At 37.2% G+C, this 19,049-nt stretch overlaps 1 protein-coding gene across 4 annotated transcripts in view; it reads left to right on the top strand.

Moving 5' to 3' along the window:
* The window catches only part of MAST2 (microtubule associated serine/threonine kinase 2), a 192,540-nt gene that overhangs the window by 60,557 nt on the left and 112,934 nt on the right, over positions 1-19,049 (top strand). For all 4 annotated transcript variants that reach the window (XM_029229653.1, XM_029229652.1, XM_029229651.1 and 1 more), the window contains exon 4: positions 16,135-16,166. In XM_029229653.1, the coding sequence (XP_029085486.1) occupies positions 16,135-16,166 (32 nt within the window). The remainder of the gene's footprint in view (positions 1-16,134; positions 16,167-19,049) is intronic.

The raw sequence follows: 19,049 nt of genomic DNA, 5'->3' as shown, positions 1-19,049 counted from the left end.
TGTCAGTAAATTAAATGGCTTTAAAAATTGAGTGATTTGTCTGTATACTTCCTATTTTTCCTCTGTGCTCTATAGTGTACTCCTGTGTTACAGCCAAACCACATTTTTTTGGATTATTTTTTCCATATTCATTTATCTTCTCCAGAAGTTTCCCATTCTTGAATGTTGTTCTCTCCTTTCTTTACCTGTCAACCTCTGGTCATCATCCCCATGTAGCAACTAATGTCATCATGGATAATTTCAACATCTTTGCAGAAAAGGATAATCGAAGCAGCTTCAGATCTTTAGAGTTCTCTTTGCTCTTTTTTAACAGCATATTTTCCGTAAGCAGTGCATATTTTTATAGGTGGAGTTGTTTCACCTAGAAATCTTACGATATTCTAAAATTACAACCCCTTATCATCTCTGAATTAAATTCTTGTATTCTCCTGTGTGAAGATCACAATTTGGAGGACTGTGAAACACTTCCTGTAGATGTGTTTTATTTAACTACTTTTGGAGATTTTAAGAAAAATTGACCAATACAGGCCTCACCAATCCTTTCTCATTTTATATTTTGTAGCTTCATACATTTACTGTATTTTATCATTTCTAAGGCTCTCATCTTTTTACTTTTTAACAGCTCTGAAGTTATAGTATGTTACTTTTGATGGTATGTTATACTTTAACTGGCAGTGGTTATTTTGTTTTGCTTACAATTTTTTTTCTAATACCTAAAATAATGACATCCCTTGAAATTAGTAGTTTTTTCAGATTTGATGAAATATATTACCTTACTGGCCTCTGAAAATATTTGAATTTGCAATATATATGTCTCAACTAAAGACCTCTGTCTTTCTTAGCTTTCCTCCTTTTCTTTTTCTAATGTCTTGAAGATCTCTTCCCTTGATTCTTTGCTTTTCTTTTAATAAGTTGGTCTACTAGTTTGATGTATTTCCTTTCTATATCATTTGAGATCTGTTTTGTTAGTTTTTCTAAGACCAACTATCCCAACCATTCCAATGTAGGTTTGCTTTTGGGGTATCTGTTGCAAATGGCTATCAGTAAGTTACCACTACCCCCACCCCCCACCCCCGGGCAAACTGGTGAATTTGTCTATTTACATTTGTTGTGAACTGTTTCTGCCATATTATTTCTTACATTCAATGTCCTGCATTTCCATGCCTTACAGCTCCTTTTCTTCTTTGCCATTTAAAAATATTGATAGAGTTTTTTGGCTTGTGTTCTTATTTGATTTTTCCAACTCTACTGGTGAATTAGAACAAATTCAGATTTTAACCCCCCTCCTGAACAACACAAGGACTCCTTCCTTCTCATCACCCCCTCCAAACATACATGCTATTTTTGTCCAGTATTTTTAAAAATTCCACAAGTTGGATATTTCTATTGTTATTTTATACAGTCAGTACTTAACTGAGATTTATGTATCTTTGCTAGTTTTCTTGGTCAATATTCATTTTTGGGTCTTAGACTTTCCTCCTGGGATCATTTTTCTTCTTCCTAAAGTATGTCATTTAACATTAGTATAGTTATGTTAGTAGTAAATACTTATATTTATTTAAATGTCTGTTTTAAATACTTTTGACCTTGAAAGATGGTTTGTATAGGTACACAATTTTGTGTTGACAGTCATTTTCTCTCAGACTTGCACATATTATTCAGCTATCTTTTGGTTTCCATCATTGCTATTGAGAAGTATATTGATAACTCTAATTGTCATTCCATTGAAGGTTATGGATCTTATTTTCTGTCTCTTAAGATTTATTTTTGTCTTTGGTGTTTTTCTTTCTTTTTTAAAAAAATTAATTATTTATTTTGGCTGCGTTGGGTCTTCGTTGCTGCGCGTGGGCTTTCTCTAGTTGCGTCAAGCAGGGGCTACTCTTTGTTGCGGTGCGCAGGCTTCTCATTGTGGTGGCTTCTCTTGTTGTGGAGCACAGGCTCTAGGTGCCCGGGCTTCAGTAGCTGTGGCACACAGGCTCAGTAGTTGTGGCGCACAGGCTTAGTTGCTCTGCAGCGTGTGGGATCTTCCCAGACCAGGGCTCGGACCCGTGTCCCCTGCATTGGCAGATGGACTCTTTTAACTACTGTGCCACCAGGGAAGTCCCTGGTGTTTTTCAATATTATTATCATTTACCTGGTCTAGATTTTTAAAAAATTAATCCTACTTGGGGTACATTTTGCTTCCTATATATTGTGTATTCATTTCTATTATCAGTTTTGGGAATTTCTTAGCCATTATCTCTTCAGATATTGTTAACATCTGCATTTACTTTTTGCCTTCTGGGACTCGAATTGGGCATATGTTGAACACAAGTGCTAGACAGAGAAGAGTATATACTCTATATTCCATGTAAAGAAAATGACAAAACGGCAAAACTGACCTATAAAGTTTAGAAATCAAGAAGATGGTTTTCCTGGGGAGTGTAGGTAGTGACTGGAAGAAGGGACATGAGGATGCTTCTGGATTGATGGTAATAATTCATTTTTTAAAAATCTGGCTGTTGGTTACACTAGTGTGTTCAGTTTGTGAAAATTTGAGTTGTATGCTTATGTGAATTTTTCTGTATTTATAGTGTATTTCAATAAGAGTAAAAAAGTATTTGTTGTCTTCTTTCATCCAGTTGGTCACCGAAGTATAGGATGGTATTTTCATCAGCAGTGGATTCTGAGTGGCCCCTAGAGTGTTGTTCTCTACTCCTGCTCTCACCTCAAACAGTGTTATTTATGTTAGGCACACTATATGGGTTTAATTACAAGTTCTGTAAAGAGATATCTAGTCTTTCAGTTGTGGAGAATGCCCCCACCTCCCAACCCCTGCCTTGCTTTTATATGTTAGTTGAGAAGTTGTCTCCAAAACCCAACCCTCTATCCACTTCCAGTGGAGTGGAAGATTGAGTTATGTTTCTTAAAGGCTGTTAATTTCCTTTTCTGGGAAGAGTGCAGCTACTCAGTGGAAGAGGAATGAATGAATGAATGAATGAATAAATAAATAAATATAAGTGAGAATTCAAATAGAAAATGTGGTGAGGGAGACTCAGTTTGGGAGCTGTCTCAGGCAGAGATAGTTTTAACCCACAGTCATCTCCATGCTGGTGGCTATTGATATAAAGGACAAACACAAGCCTTGTGACTCTTGGCTTGCATATTTACTTGTGGGGGTAGTGGTTGTTGCCTTTAGACACTTGGCCTTTGTCATTTCTTTGGAAATATTTTATGGGTTTAGTCATTGTGAATAATGAGTAATGCATATAGATAGTGATTCCTCATGTGAAGAGCACCATCTTATTTTGTATGTAATACCTTTAGAAGTTTGTTTTGTGGACAAGTGAAAGGGAGTGAGGGGTTGTTTCTCTAGAATTTAGTATGTACAGCTTTCTTTGCAGCTTCAGAATATAGTTCAAGAAAAGAGAGATATATCATTTTCGACAGACAGTGTCAAAATATGTCAACTTGAGGGATCCAACACGGTAATAAAAATTTTAGAGACTCTGAACAATATATCCTTGAGTTTTGGGAGCAGAGTCAGCAATTCATCCATTAGCGTTTAAACCTTGTTGGAGGTGGGTCAGATTAGAAAAATGCAACTTATTATTATTAATGATAATCCAAACTGTCAAGTCTTAAGCTTCTTTGGGGGGGGTGGTTAAAAACCGTATTTTGTTTTTAGAGCAATTTTAGGTTTACAGCAAATTTGAGAGGAAGGTCAGATATTTCTCATATACTCCTTGCCCTGCACATGCATAGCCTCCCCCATTATCAGTATCATTCACCAGAACGGTACTTTTTTTTAACCAAGGATGAACCTACATTGACACATCATAATCACCCAAAGGCCTTAGTTTACTTTAGGATTCACTCTTGGTGTTATATATTCTGTGGGTTGGGACAAATGTATAATGACATATCCATAATTATAATATCGTACACAGTATTTTCACTGCTCTAAAAATCCTCTGTGGTCTGCCAGTTCATCTCCCCGTGCCCCCACCCCTGGCCCACTGATCATTTTACTGTGTCCATAGTTTTACCTTTTCTAGAACATCATATAGTTGTAATCATACAGTATGTAGTCTTTTCAGATTGGTTTCTTTCATTTAGTAATATGCATTTAATTTTCCTTCATGCCTTTTCATGGCTCAATAGCTCATTTCTTTTTAGTGCTGAATAATATTCCATTGTCTAGATATACCACAGTTTATCTGTTTATCTACTGAAGGACACCTTGATTGTTTCCAAGTTTTAGCAATTATAAATAAAGCTGCTACAAACATCTGTGTGCAAGTTTTTGTGTGGACATGAGTTTTCAGCTCCTAGTGCAATTGCTGGGTCATAAAATAAGAGTATGTTTAGTTTCGTAAGGAGTTGCCAAACTGTCTTCCAAAGTGGCTGTACCATTTTGCATTCCCACCAGCAGTGAATAAGAGTTCCTTTTGCTCCATATCCTAACCAGCATTTGGTGTTGTAGTGTTCCAGATTTTGTCCATTCTTATAGGTGTGTAGTACTGTCTCATTATTTTGATTTGCATTTCCCTGATGACATATGATATGGAGCATCTTTTTTATGAAAACCTTAAGCTTTCAAATGTGTTTTCTTATTGTAGCCTTGGAATAACTTTTATGATATAGGCAAAATAGGTATTTTTATCTCAGGTGTGCAGATAAGAAAAATGAGATTTAGAAAGGCTTTTAATGACTGACCAGGATTTATGAGCAGAGTAAATAGTAGAACTGTGTTTAAATATTTTTTTGACTCGGAGCCCTGAGTTCTTTATGCCATGTAGAAATATCCTGTTAGGATCATCAGCCTCTTTTTACTGTTCTTCAAACTCGTATGAGAATAACACATATCATCTGTGTCACAATTTATAGAATAAAATACTTTTGTATACATTATTTTATTTGACCTTTATAAGCACTATATCTGAGCTTTAGAGGTAGGTGAAATCCCAGGCCACAGAAGTTATATGTTATTGAGCCATAACATGAACCTAGTTTTCTTAACTTAAAATTTTGTGCTCTTTTCCATGTTTCTTAATATGAATGTATAATGTAAATATTTTGTCATTGGAACCTGTTCTCAGGGTGAGGACATCTGAATTTAATGGAACAAGAGGAGTGAAATACATTAGAGTTTCATAGGCGCACCATAGCTACATATACGTCGATTTCCCCTTGGTTCCTGACCTCAAGATATACTCACACTCAAGTGTAAATAAGTGGAGCTAAAACGCCATAATGCCCAGAGCAGTTGTAATGGTACATTTGCTACACAGGAAAGGGAGGTTTTTGTGCATCCCAGCAGAATGCTTGCTGCCAGAGCTGAGGAAAAGCTTGTATTCGGGAATAATGGTCCTTTTAAGGCCACTTAGTAAATGGTATAAAAGTGGATTTCCTTGGTAGGTAATGGTTTTGTTTTGTTTTGTTTGTTTGTTTGTTTCCCTCTCCTGAAAGCTTTAAAAAAATAAAACAAAACAAAAACAAACAGTGGAATAATAGCTACCATCCTGAAGACTGTCAGTAAATAATATAAGTGATAGCAGAGTATATCCTTTCTCTAGTAAAGCCTCTTTTGCTGACCTAATTGCAGTTGACAGTTTTCATCAATATAACTCCAAATGAGCAAGACCCTATGTGAGCCTTATAATGATGATAGTGATAATAGTAAGTACCATTTACTTACGTTACTGATTCACTGATTTATTCATCAAACGTTCATTTGGTACTTACTAGGCCGGGTATTGTGCTGGGTGCTAGTAATGCCATTGTGAGCAAGAATGATCTCTCCTCCTCCAGCTAACAGTCAGTCTCAGAAAACAGACAATTAAGCAACTAATTGTAGTAAAGTGTTGGAATTAAATAGAGGTAGGCTGGGGAAACTGTGTATAGGGAAATCTCAGAGGAAATGAGGTTTAAGCTAAGGTCCAAGAATGTATAAAAAGAGCAAAGGAAAAGGCAGAGAGAACAATAGCTGTGAAACCCTGAGGGTGAGAGAGAGAGTATGCTGTGTCTAAAAGATCAAAACTCCAACAAGCCTGGAGAATTGTGCAAATGATGCTAGGAGAGGAAGGCAGTAGCAGCTAGGCAGTGCCCTATAGGCTACAGGAAGGATTTTAGACTTTATCCATTAAGGGTTATTAAGGGTTTTTAAGAAGAGAAATCACCCAGTCAGTTCTGCATTTTAAAAAGATCTTTTTGACTGCATTATTTGTTTTGTTAAACTCATATATTACCACTTAGAAAATAGATACTTATTACATGATATTTATATTGATATAACATTAAGAATCAAGGGGAACAAAACTAAAGTGAGGTCGGTTAGGAGAATGTTACAGGATGATGCTGGCTTGGACTAGGAGACATAGCAGTGGAAGTAAAGTGAAATTGACTAAAGGTAGATATTTTGGAGGTAAAACTGGCAAGGCTTGATGAATAATTGGATGTGTAGTGTGAGAGAAAGTGAAGAATCAAGAATGACTCTGAGTTTGGTGGTACCATCACTGAAATGGAAAACAGAGAAGGAGCAAGTTTGCATAGAAAGATAAGTTGAGTTTTCAGACATATTAAGGACAAGGTAGTTGTATATAAAACTATATACAACTGTATAGTGGGGAGAGATCTGGGATGAAGATACAAATATTGGCATCATCTGTAAAATGTGTGTAGAGAGGAGTTTCCAGGGAGAGCTTTAAGGACAATCAGCATTTGAGCATCTAAGATGAAGGAAGTTGTTTAAGTAGTGATAAGAGGTAAAACAGGGGAGTGTGATTTGGTGGATAGAAAAGTCATTCGAAACAGAAGAATGAATAATACTGTCAGATGCTGCTGAGCAGTCAAGCCCAAAAACGAAAAGATAGACTAAAAATGCAGCAAAGGTTCTTTACATAGAGACCATTGGTAACCTGGCAAGAATGGCTTAAATGGGGTGGTGAGGTCTCGGGATATCTGCAGTGTGTGAAGAAAATAGAAGGTGAGGCATTGGAGACAGTGAATGTAGACAACTCATTCAAGAAGTGTGACTGTGAAGGGAAAAAAGAATTGATAAGGCAGTGGTTGAAGAGGGATATGTAGTAATTAAGGGAAATATTTTTCTTATCTCAAGGTGGGATAGACTTGAATGTGTTCAGAATGCTAATCAGAACATCGTGAGTCCAGAGATAACTAGTAGGTCAGAGAAGGTTGGATGGGACAGGCTTCACCTGATTTTGTAATGTACTGTCAGATATTACCATCCTACTTTCTAAGAGTAAGCGACAAGTCAGAGAATTTATGGTTATTTGCCTAAATGAATGCTCTTCTTACCTCAGCCAAATTTCCTGATTATGCAGCTTTCTTCCTCAGCCTGCTATGAATATTCTCTGGGAAAGGGAGGACTGGGAAATCATTGTTCCTTGGACTACCTTTATCTGATTGGAGACCAGTTCTTCTTCTCCTTTCCTTAGGCCTGTCTGTATGGTACTGGAAAGCTTGGCACAGAATGTACTGATCTGGAACCCTGGGTATCCATCTTGCAAATGTAGGCTTTTGTGTAGGTGCAAGAAGTGGGTAAGGAATGCAGAAGGGATGGATTTCCATGGATGCATTTCCTTGTTTAAAGAGGATTCAGAGACGCATTTTATAGAATTTTTGTTTATGGTTATTGCCCCCAAATATAAATCCACCTCATGTTATCTATTTAAACTATTCAAGAAGCCAGAACTGTCATGTAGGTTCAAAGAATGATGTTCCCAGTGTTACATAGGTTGTTTCAGAAAATAGAAAAAGAGGACACACTTTCCTAGCACATTTTATGAGTATAGTATAACCATGAAGCCAAAACTGACAAGGACAATCTGAGAAGAAAAAGTACATAGGCCAATCTTATTTATTAACGTATAGGCAAAAAATCCTAAAGAAAAGCCTCCAGACCCCATATGGTTTTATTAGTGAAATAACACCAATCTTACACAAACTCTTTTAGAAAATAGAGGAGGCAGGAACACTTCACAGCCAGTTTTAGGAGGCTGGCATAATTGTTATACCAGAATCTGACAAAGACATTATAATAAAAGAAAACTGGAGACCATTATCCCTTCTGAACATAGGTGTAAAAGTCATTAATAAAATATTAGCAAAGATAATCTAATGGTGTATTTGACAAAATTGGGTTTAACCCAGAAATGCGAGATTAGTCTAATACTAGAAAATCAATCGCTGTAATTCACCACATTAACAGAATAGAGGAGAAAAACCATATGATTATTTCAGCATATTCAGAGAAAGTACTTGGCAAAATCAATACTCATTACTGATAAAAACTCTAAACAAATTAGGAATAGAAAGGAACTTTATCAATTTGATCAAAGTGGCCTATGAAAAATCTACAGCTAACATCATATTTAGTAGTAAAATGTTGAACTCTTTCCCTCTACAATCAAATGAGAAACAAGGCAAGGATGTGTACCACAGACAATCCTAGAAAGTGGAAAGAAGTAAAACTATTTATAGAGAACATGATTGTTTATATAGAAAAATCCTAGGGAATGTACAAAACAGTCATTACAACTATAATAATGAATTTAAATTGTAATATATACAGTTAATATATAAAAAATTGATTGCTTTCCCATACCAGAAGCAAGCAATTGGTAAGTGAAATAAAGATTTTATTTACAATAGCTTCAAAAATCATCTTAACTTTATATAATATTATACAACAACTATACTTCAATTAAAAAAAATCTTCTGGGCTTCCCTGGTGGTGCAGTGGTTGAGAGTCCACCTGCCGATGCAGGGGACACGGGTTTGTGCCCCGGTCCGGGAAGATCCCACATGCCGCAGAGCGGCTAGGCCCGTGAGCCATGGCCGCTGAGCCTGCGCGTCCGGAGCCTGTGCTCCGCAACGGGAGAGGCCACAACAGTGAGAGGCCCGCGTACCGCAAAAAAAAAAAAAAAATCTTCTTAGAGATAAACTTAGCAATAGAAGTACAAGATCTTTTTGCTGAAAACTATAAAACATTGCTTAGAGTAATTAAAGCAGGTCTAAGTTAGTGGAGAAATACTGTGTTCATGGATATAAAGACTCAATATTAGGCTGTCACTGCTTTCCAAATTGGTCTGTAATCCCAGCAGGCCTTTTTTGGGTAAAAGTGAATAATCTGTTTCTAAAATTCATATCGAAATGCAAAGAATCTAGAATATCCAAAGCAATATTGAAAAAGAACAAAGTTAAAGCACCCCATGATCTGACTTCAATACTTGATAAAAAGCTACATGATCAAGAAAGTGTGGTGCTGGCATAGGCTAGAAAAATAGATCAGTAGAGTGCAGTAGAGAGCCAGAAATAGCCCATTCTATTACAATTTGATTTTCAACAAAGGTGGCAAAGCAATCTGTTGAGAAAAAGATAGTGTTTTTAATACATGGTGCTGGAATAAGTGGATAGCATATGGGAAAAAAATGAGCCTTAACCCCATCTCACATATTACCCCAAAATTAATTCAGACGTGGATCATAAACATATGTGGACCTAAACATAAGGCTAAAACCATAAAGCATATGGAAATAAAATGTAGGAAAATATTTTTGTGTCCTTGGCATGGGCAGAGTTTTCTTAGACAAGATACTAAAAGCATTAACCATTAAAAAAAAATACTGGCAAATTGACCTTCGTTAAAGTAAAAACTTTTGTTCATCAAAAGATGCCACTTATGGGCTTCCCTGGTGGCACAGTGGTTGAGAGTCCACCTGCCGATGCAGGGGACATGGGTTCGTGCCCTGGTCCGGGAAGATCCCACATGCCGCGAAGTGGCTGGCCCCGTGAGCCATGGCTGATGAGCCTGCGCGTCCGGAGCCTGTGCTCCATAACGGGAGAGGCCACAACAGTTAGATGCCACTTATGGTGGGGGATGGTGGTGGTGTGATGAATTGGGAGATTGGGATTGACATATATGCACTAATATATATAAAATGGATAACTAATAAGAACCTGCTGTATAAAAAAATAAATAAAATTCTAAAATTTAAAAAAAAAAGAGGACAGAAGCATATTATCTAGAGAAATAGAGGTCAATCAGCAGAAGAATTAAAAGAGAAGGGTTAAAAGTAGCCTCGTGGAACTGAAGGTTGAGGAGAGAGGATGAAAGGATTGTTCGCTATATTCGAAGTTGTTCTATAGTGTTTGTGTGGTTTTTTTAACCAGATGCGTGTGTCATTTTGATAAAAATGAAGTCAACTTCTCTTGCCCCTGTTATTCTCTGCTTGAGCACTGAACCCAACTTGTAACTACTTTAGTTATGTGTGTGATGACTCAGTTACTGTCTTTCTTCCTGTTAGACTGTAAGCTCCATGAGGACAAGAAAAATTTGTCTTTTTCAAAAAAAAAAAAGAAAAAGACGCCACTTATGGGAATTCCCTTGTGATTCAGTGGTTAGGACTCCACGCTTCCACTGCAGGGGGCATGGGCTTGTTCCCTGGTCGGGGAACCAAGATCCCACAAACTGTGTGGCATGGCAAAAAAAAAAAGAAAAGAAGACACCACTTATAACTTCACTAGGCAAGCCACAGGCTGGGAGAAAATGCTCATCAAAATATCTGATAAAGGACTTGCATCTAGAATATATGAAGAACGCTTACAACTCAATAATAAAAAGATAAATAGTCCAGTTATAAAAGGGGCAAAATATTTTAAGGTAATTCATACAAGAATATGTACTGATGGCTAATAAGCACATTACAAGATACTCAACATCATTATTCATCAGGAAAATGCAAATCCCCAGTGAGATAGTGCTACACACTCACAAGAATGGCTGAAATTTAAAATACTGATATCATATCTTGGCATGAATGTAGAGCAATTCTTATATTATTAACGAGGGTAACCTATATTAGCTAGAATGTGGAGCAATTGAAACTCTCATACATTGTTAATGGAAGTGTAACATGGTATAATCACTTTAGAAAAAGATCTGGTAGTTTCTTATAAAACTAAACATACATCTATCCTATAACCCAGCAATTACACTCTTATTTACTCAAGACAAATGAGACATAGGCCTATTAAAAAGACTTGTACAGGAATGTTAATAGCTCAAAACTGGATATAACTCAAATGTCCATTAGTAGGAGAAAGGATTAATAAACTGTGGTATATTAATATGATTGGATATTGGTACTGTTATATACAACCACATGGATGAATTTCTGAAACACTATACTGAGTGAAAGAAGGGGTTATATAAAGAGGTTCATATTTGTATAATTCCATTGATACGAAGCTCTGGTGAAAAAAAATCTATGGTGAAAATATGGGAATAGTATTTGCTTGGGGCGAGGGAATAGTGGTTTGTTGGGGATTTACCAAGAAAGGACATGATGAAACTTTCTGAATTGATGGAAATACTCTGTATTTTGTTAGGGATTTAGGTTATCTGAGCATATACATTTATCATACTTATTCATTGGTACACCTAAGGTTTGTGCAGTTCAGCGTTTACCTTAAAAAAAAAAAACCCAACATGAAAAAGTTGTAAACAAATACTGAATTCTATTTAATGATATACATACTGAAATGTGTACTGATGTCCACAGTCTACTTTGAGATGCATTAAAAAAAAAACCAAAAACAAAATAACAACAACAGAAAAAAAACAGGGACTTCCCTGGTGGTGCAGTGGTTAAGAATCCGCCTGCCACTGCAGGGGAAAACGGGTTTGAGCCCTGGTCTGGGAAGATCCCACATACCGCAGAACAGCTAAGCCTGTGCGCCACAACTACTGAGCCTGTGCTCTAGAGCCTGTGAACCACAACTACTGAAGCCTGTGCACCACAACTACGGAAGCCCGCACACCCTAGAGCCCATGCTCCTCAGCAAGAAAAGCCATTGCAATGAGAAGCCCATGCACCACAACGAAGAGTAGACCCCTCTCGCTGCAACTAGCGAAAGCCCATGTACAGCAGTGAAGACCCAACGCAGCGAAAAAAAAAAAAAAAAAGACTCCTCGCTCCCAATGCAGAGGGCCCGGGTTCGATCCCTGGTCGGGGAACTAGATCCTGCATGCATGCTGCAACTAAGAGTTCACATGCCGCAACTAAGAGTCTGCGTGCTGCAGCGAATATCCCACGTGCTGCAGCTAAGACCCAGCGCAGCCAAAATAAATAAATAAATAAATAAATATTTTAAAAAACCCAAATGGGTGGATAGATGGCTAAATATGTGACAAAGAAAATATCACAAAATGTTAACAGTTGTACAGTCTGGGTTGTGGGTGTGTATATGGATGTTCACTGTACAAATCTTTTAACTTTTCTGTTTCCTGTGTTTGAAAATTTTCATATTGTATTGGGAAGAAAATGGTGTTACTGGTGTAATGAAATACAACTCTTGATTTAGTTAAAAAATACACTATAATGGCAACAAGAAAATGTAAGCTATCTAGAAATAAATATAACAAAAGATTTGTATAATCTTTATGTGAAAATGTATCAAACTTTATTAAAACATATTAAAGAAGACCTAAATAAATAGATTTACCATGTTCTTATATAGCAGTTGTCTGTATTATAAATGTGTCAGTTATCCTCTAGATTGAGTGCAGTGTCAAGTTTTAATCTACAACTTGATCCTAAAATTTATATGGAAGAGCAGAGTCCCAAGAATAACTCCCATAATTTTGAGGACTAATAACAATGTGAGTGGACTTGCCTTACAAATATCAAGATTTATTGTCAAGCTATACCAATTAAACAGCGTGGTATAGGCACAGGGGCTGACAGCACAGTGGAATAGAATATAGTCAAGAAAGACACCCCTGTGTACATGGAAACTTAATATATGACAGAACTGACATTGCATATCATTTAATAAATGGCTTGGGATAATTGATCACTCCTATAGAAAAAAATATAATGGGATTCCTATCTCCCACCATATGCAAAAATAAGTTCCAGGTATATTCACAAACTTAGTGTGAAAAGTAAACCTATAATCTTTTAGAAGAAAATATAAGTAAATGTATTCATGTCTCTGTGTGTCAGGGATGTATTTCTTAATATTTATTTATTTATTTAGGCTGCTCTGGGTCTTAGTTGAGGCATGCGAGCTCTTAGTTGCGGCATGTGTGCGGGATCTAGTTCCCCGACCAGGGATCGAACCTGGGTTCTCTGCATTGGGAGCGAGGAGTCTTAGGGATGTATTTCTTATATGTAAAAATAGATAATATAAAGGAGAATAATAGATTTGATGATATAAAAATTAAATTCTTTGGTGGCTCCATTAAAAAAAAGTAAAAAGACTGAGAACATTTTCAGTGAATATAATCCACAAATAATTAGTATCCAGAATATATTAGGTAAATGCCTATACTCAATAAGAAAAAAGATAGAAAACCTAATAGAAGAATAGGCCAGGGATATACACTTGACCCTGCGTCTTGGCAGGCTCCCCAGCTGCAGATATGGAGGGCCAACTGTACTGTATGGTGCTGTTTTATCTAAGGGACTTGAACATATGCAGGTATTAGTATCTGCCAGTTCTGAAACCAATCCCCTGCTGATACCGAGGGACGATTGTAAATAGACAATTCACAGTTGAGGAAACTCTAATGGCCAATAAACATATAAAACACTGTTTAGCTTCACTAGTAATTATGGGAAATGGCAATTAAACCCATACTGTGATACGATCACAGCCATTAGATTGACAAAAATTAAACAGTCTAACAAATGCCAGGTATTGGCGAGTATGTGAAATCATTTGTTCAACAAATTTTTGAGCATCTACTACTTGCCAGTCACTGTTCTAAGTTGTTGAGGTACATTACTAAATAAAACAGACTAAGATCCCAGCACTCATGGAGCTTAGATTTTAGTGGGGAAAGACAGAAAATGAACAATAAACATTATAAACAAGTAAATTACGTAGTGCGTTAGAAGTGGTAAGTGTATGGAAAGTGTATTGGTTATAAAAGCAGAGTGGAGTAAGAGTGTGATGGGGTGGAAAATACGTTGTAATGTTATATAGAGCTATCAGCGTAGTAGGTTTCATTAAGAACTCAGGTGAAAATTGAGCCAAGAGATTTGAAAGCTGTAGGGGTTAGCCAAGGAAATATTTGGGGAAGAGGAGCATTCTAGGCAGAGTGCACAAATTAGCACAAGGCTTTAAGGCAGAAGAATACCGGATGTGTTTGACAAACAGTAAAGTCCAGTGTGGCTGGATCAAAATGTGCAAGTGTGCACGGGAGAGAGGAGGTCAGAGAGATACTGGGGAAGGGTGGTGGGTCACCCATTTAGGTCTTGACTTTTATTCTTGAATGAAATGAGGAGCCATTCCAGGATTTTGAGTAGGAGTGTTGTGATCTTACTGACCTTTAAAAGGATCACTCTGTTAAGAATAGACCATGTGGGTTAAGGATAGAAGCAGGAATGGGATACCAGTTGGAGACAGTTGTGAGGCTGGGGAGAGACCATGGTGGCTTAGATCGTAATAGCAAAACCCAAGAGATTCTGTAACTCATTTAGCAGTAAAACCTGACCTAATTTGAACTCTTCTGGTGACAAAACTGAACTGAGACTCTTCAGAGTTTTTATCACATTTATTGTGGCTGTCATACACTTTACTGGAGAAATCTTAATGTTTTTGATGTATTTTGTTGGTGACCTAGTCTTTTTTGAGGTTGTTATATATTATATATATATGTATGTGTGTGTGTGTGTATATATATATTACTATTACTATATATATATATTACTATTACTTTAATTACCCACCCCCAATTCTGATTTCTAAAACATGACTAAATCCAAGGTTTTTGCTTAAGAGATTGTAAGCATGTAAGTCTTTGGAGATAGTGGAAAATGGTTGTATTCTGGCTGTATTTTAAATTTAAAGCCATTAAGAATTCCTGTTGGATGGGATGTGGGGTGTGTTAAAAACAAGAGTCCAGATGTCCAGGGTTTTGGTCTGATGAACAACAGGAAGAATAGAATTACCGTCATCTGAGATGGGGAAAGGCTATGGTTGGAGTCCGTTTTGGTGGAGAGAACACATTCAGTTTTGGACACTTTGGATTTGAAATGTTGAGAAGGCAATTGATTATAAGTGTCAGGAGTTTGGGAGACAGGTCTGGAAAGGAGAACTGTTAGGAAGTGTTGGAGGGGAAAGGTAAATTGGTACAGTCATTTTGGGAGCAATTTCTGATGCAGTTTCTGACTCAGTTCATGCCACATCTAAGTGTATACTTCCAAGAAACTTTTTATACATGTGCATGAGGAAGCAAGTACAGCATGTTTATAGGAGTATTGTTTTGATGGAGAAGAAAAACATGGAAAGAAAATTAAATTTCCATTTACTGGAGAATGGATAAATAAATACTATAAAAATCTATAGACTGGACTACTGTACTATAGATATATGAACTAAAGTGAAATATATTCACATGGGTGAATCTCTTAATTATAATGTAGATTGATGTCAGCAGATGAATATATACAGTGTTTTAAGTATATAATTAAAAAATGTGTAAAACAATACTAATAATTTATGGATATATGTAATAAAAAATAAAGACACTTATGGAAAAGATAAACAGAAAATTAAGAATAGTTGTTAAGTGGAGACTAGTGGGAGGTGGGACTTGATAAATTTAGAAAGCAAGTCACAGGGGCCCATCTGCTATTGCAAGGGTTATTTCTCATGTCAGTGGTGTGTATAGTCATCTCTTTGTGATATTATTTTCTGTACTTATTTATTTGTCAAAAATATTTTATAATTAAAGAAAATATTCCATTTCATTCCTTTCATATCACTGACTCTAATGATATGAGTCCTTTACAATTCATCAGCCATTGATGGCTGGCCCGGTGAATACCTGGAATCTTCATTGGCCAGTTGGTTACATCTAGTGGTGAAAGTGCTGCAAGTGTTCTGTGAGACATTCCTTTTGGGAAGGAAGGATGAGGAGATGATAGATAGTTAACCAGACTGCTTATTATTTCACTAAAATTTGAGAGACAAAGAAAAAGGTTATTATTTAGAAATATTGAGTTTTTGCCATTATTAATATGATGCTATAAATCTTCTAGGACATTTAGTACAGACCTGCAGGACTCAGACGGGTCCTTATTTCTCTCTAACTTACGTTTGTGTTTTGCTTTTCAGAAGGAGCTGAGCCTTCCAAGAAGAGGCAGCTTGTAAGTAGATGATGATTATGATTGTGATGATGATATCCTGCTTAGGAATCCCTCCTGGGGGCTGTTCTCAGTATCACTCAGAAGACTCTCATTCATGAGTGTTTTTTTCTGTGGACTCCTGTCTGGGCCAGTGAAACCAGTGGGCCAGCCAACTTCTCTCACTAGGTCAGCTCCTCCCCTCTCCCTCATCACTCCCCACCCCAGATCCTCTTCTCTGTGTCAATTTTTGCCTAGGGTCTGGGGGAAAGCTGCCACTTAAATACCCATCACAGCCTTATGCTTGTGTTTTGGGCTTTACTGAGTTTTAGTAGAGTCAAACTTTTTTAGAATCTTAAAATTGAAACTCTTAGCATCTACATCTGTCCCATAGCATGGTACTAGGGAGAGGTCAACAAGTTGGGGCAAAAAAAGCTACGTTTGGGTTCACGGTTGGAATAGGGCTATCGTTTACCTTTTTGTTCTCTTCTGGCTTCAGGGCTGGGGAAATTCGTTAATAATCTTTGTCTCTGGGGCTTCCCTGGTGGCGCAGTGGTTGAGAGTCCACCTGCCAATGCAGGGGACACGGGTTCGTGCCTCGGTCCAGGAAGATCCCACATGCCGTGGAGCGGCTGGGCCTGTGAGCCATGGCCGCTGAGCCTGCGCGTCCGGAGCCTGTGTGCTCCGCAACGGGAGAGGCCACGAAAGTAAGAGGCCCGCGTACCGCAAAAAAAAAAAAAAGAAAAAAAAAAATCTTTGTCTCTGGATTTCAATTTCATAGGTTTTCTTGGCTTGCTTTTTCTCTAAGACTTCTGTTGGGGTAGTACTGCATATTTGGCTAATCAGAATCATCTAGAATGCTTATTTTTCAGATTAAAAACAAACATTTAAATAATAGAAGCAGTTAAAATGCAGATTCTGAGCTTGTTTAAAATCTCCACGTCGGGGCCTGGGAGCCTGTACTTTTGCACCTGCGAGCACAGCCACTGTGATTTTGCTAAGGAGCCAGATTTGGGAAACACGAAAGGAATAGGCCTGTGTTAAAACGATGGCTTTGAAAAGTCTCTCACAGACGTGTATGAGACATGGCTACAGAGAGGACGACAATATTCCTATTTATTTATTAAGTATACTTTATGTATGTATCATATGCATTTAAAAATGTGTGAAACACATGGTGTTTCTGTTACTGTCATCCTGGGATTTTGTTTTGTAAAATGCTCCAATGATTAAATTGTCCTCTGAGATTCTTGTAAAGTCCTTTTGGCTGCTTTATGAAAGCTCACTGTGCTTTGATATAAAGAGACTGGAGTTATGAGTCAGCAAACTCCTAGGGTTCAGTCTTGGCTATGTCACTTAATTAGCTTTGTAATGTAGAGGAATTGCTTCATCTCCTCAGTTGCCTTATCTATAAAATGATAAACCATGATGATACCTGTTTTATATATATATAGGTATTAGAAAGATCACTTAATACATGTGATAGTGCTTCATTTTTTAGTTTTAGTCTAAGGTGTGTTAGTTTCAGAATTCTTGTAAATATATTAGGTTACATTTGGATATATTTCATTATTTAAGAGTCACATTTCTGTCTTTAATTTCTAGCAGTGGATCTCAATTCTAGGTTCTCAAGTGTCCTGAGTCTTCTAAAAATTGGGCAAGGGCGCTACCGGGACTCTTAATGGAATGATACACTGAGTAGGTGTACATAACTGAAAGAGAGTGGCTTTTCAGCATCACATTCAGCAAATATTTGTACTTGGTCACTTTCCTATTATTTCTGTCATTTTTTTTTTCTTTTGGTTCCCTTTATTTGGAAGTTCTCTGAGATTTGCCTTTGCTTAAGGTTAGGTGAAATGAATTAAGGCCTGAGGCAGGTAGCTTCTTCCAGGAATGTGTGCCTCTAATGAATAGAGTTTGCTGAGAAGGAAGGATATCCTGTGAAAATGATTTTTATTTGAAACTGGAGGAATTTTTGGATCAATTTAGTTTTTTTTATTATTGATTGAATTTTTTCTTTTTTATAAATTTTAATCTTTATTTATTTGGCTGCGTCGGGTCTTAGTTGCGGCGCGGGCTCTAGAGCGTGTGGGCTTAGTTGCCTTGCGGCATGTGGGGTCTTAGTTCCCCAGCCAGGGATCTATCCTGTGTCTCCTACATTGGAAGGCGGATTCTTAACTACTGGACCACTAGGGAAGTCCCAGGATCAATTTAGTTTTAAACTAGAGGAATTTCTTGGTTATTTATTGTAGTTAAAGTTAGGTATATTCTAACTGCCTTTAAATATTTAATTAATAAAGATCAGAAGTACTTTTTTTTTTTTTGGCTGCACTGCGTGGCTTGCGGGATCTTATTTCCCCGACCAGGGATTGAACCCCGGCCCCAGCAGTGAAAGCACCCAGTCCTTAACCACTGGACCTCCAGGGAATTCGCCAGAAATACTTTTTAATAAAGTAACTCCCATTTAAACAATTGATCACTCAGTAAATACATAATAATACCTACTGTGTGTTGGGCACTGATCTAAGTTCTGAGGTTATAAGATTCAATTAGACACATTCCTCTATTTTGAAAACTTAGAGTTAAAGTAAACCCGAAAAGTATATATTTTTTATCTTTAGTATTAGAGTAGAAAGAGTTTTATTCTGGAAAGAATCTTGGAAACATGGATACTAACCTAGGCTTTGCCACTAACAAGTTATATGTGGTTTCAACAGGAACTGTCATTTCTGGGCTTGAAATGCCTCACTTGTAAAATGAGGGGGCTGGCTTACCTGGGCTTACCTGATCTCTGTGCTTAGTCATCTCACCAAATAATTGAAACTCCATGGTACCTCTTCTTCAGAGAGCTGGGCAAGTCTTCGCAGGGAGTATGCAGTAGGAGGCAGAACATGGCTTAGCATCTGA

Source organism: Monodon monoceros, unplaced genomic scaffold (genome assembly GCF_005190385.1).
Source record: "Monodon monoceros isolate NGI ecotype Baffin Bay Population unplaced genomic scaffold, NGI_Narwhal_1 Super_Scaffold_18, whole genome shotgun sequence".
Lineage (NCBI taxonomy): Eukaryota > Metazoa > Chordata > Mammalia > Artiodactyla > Monodontidae > Monodon > Monodon monoceros.
Note: the sequence above shows the minus strand (reverse complement) of the source record. Positions and strands in the feature narration are given on the sequence as shown.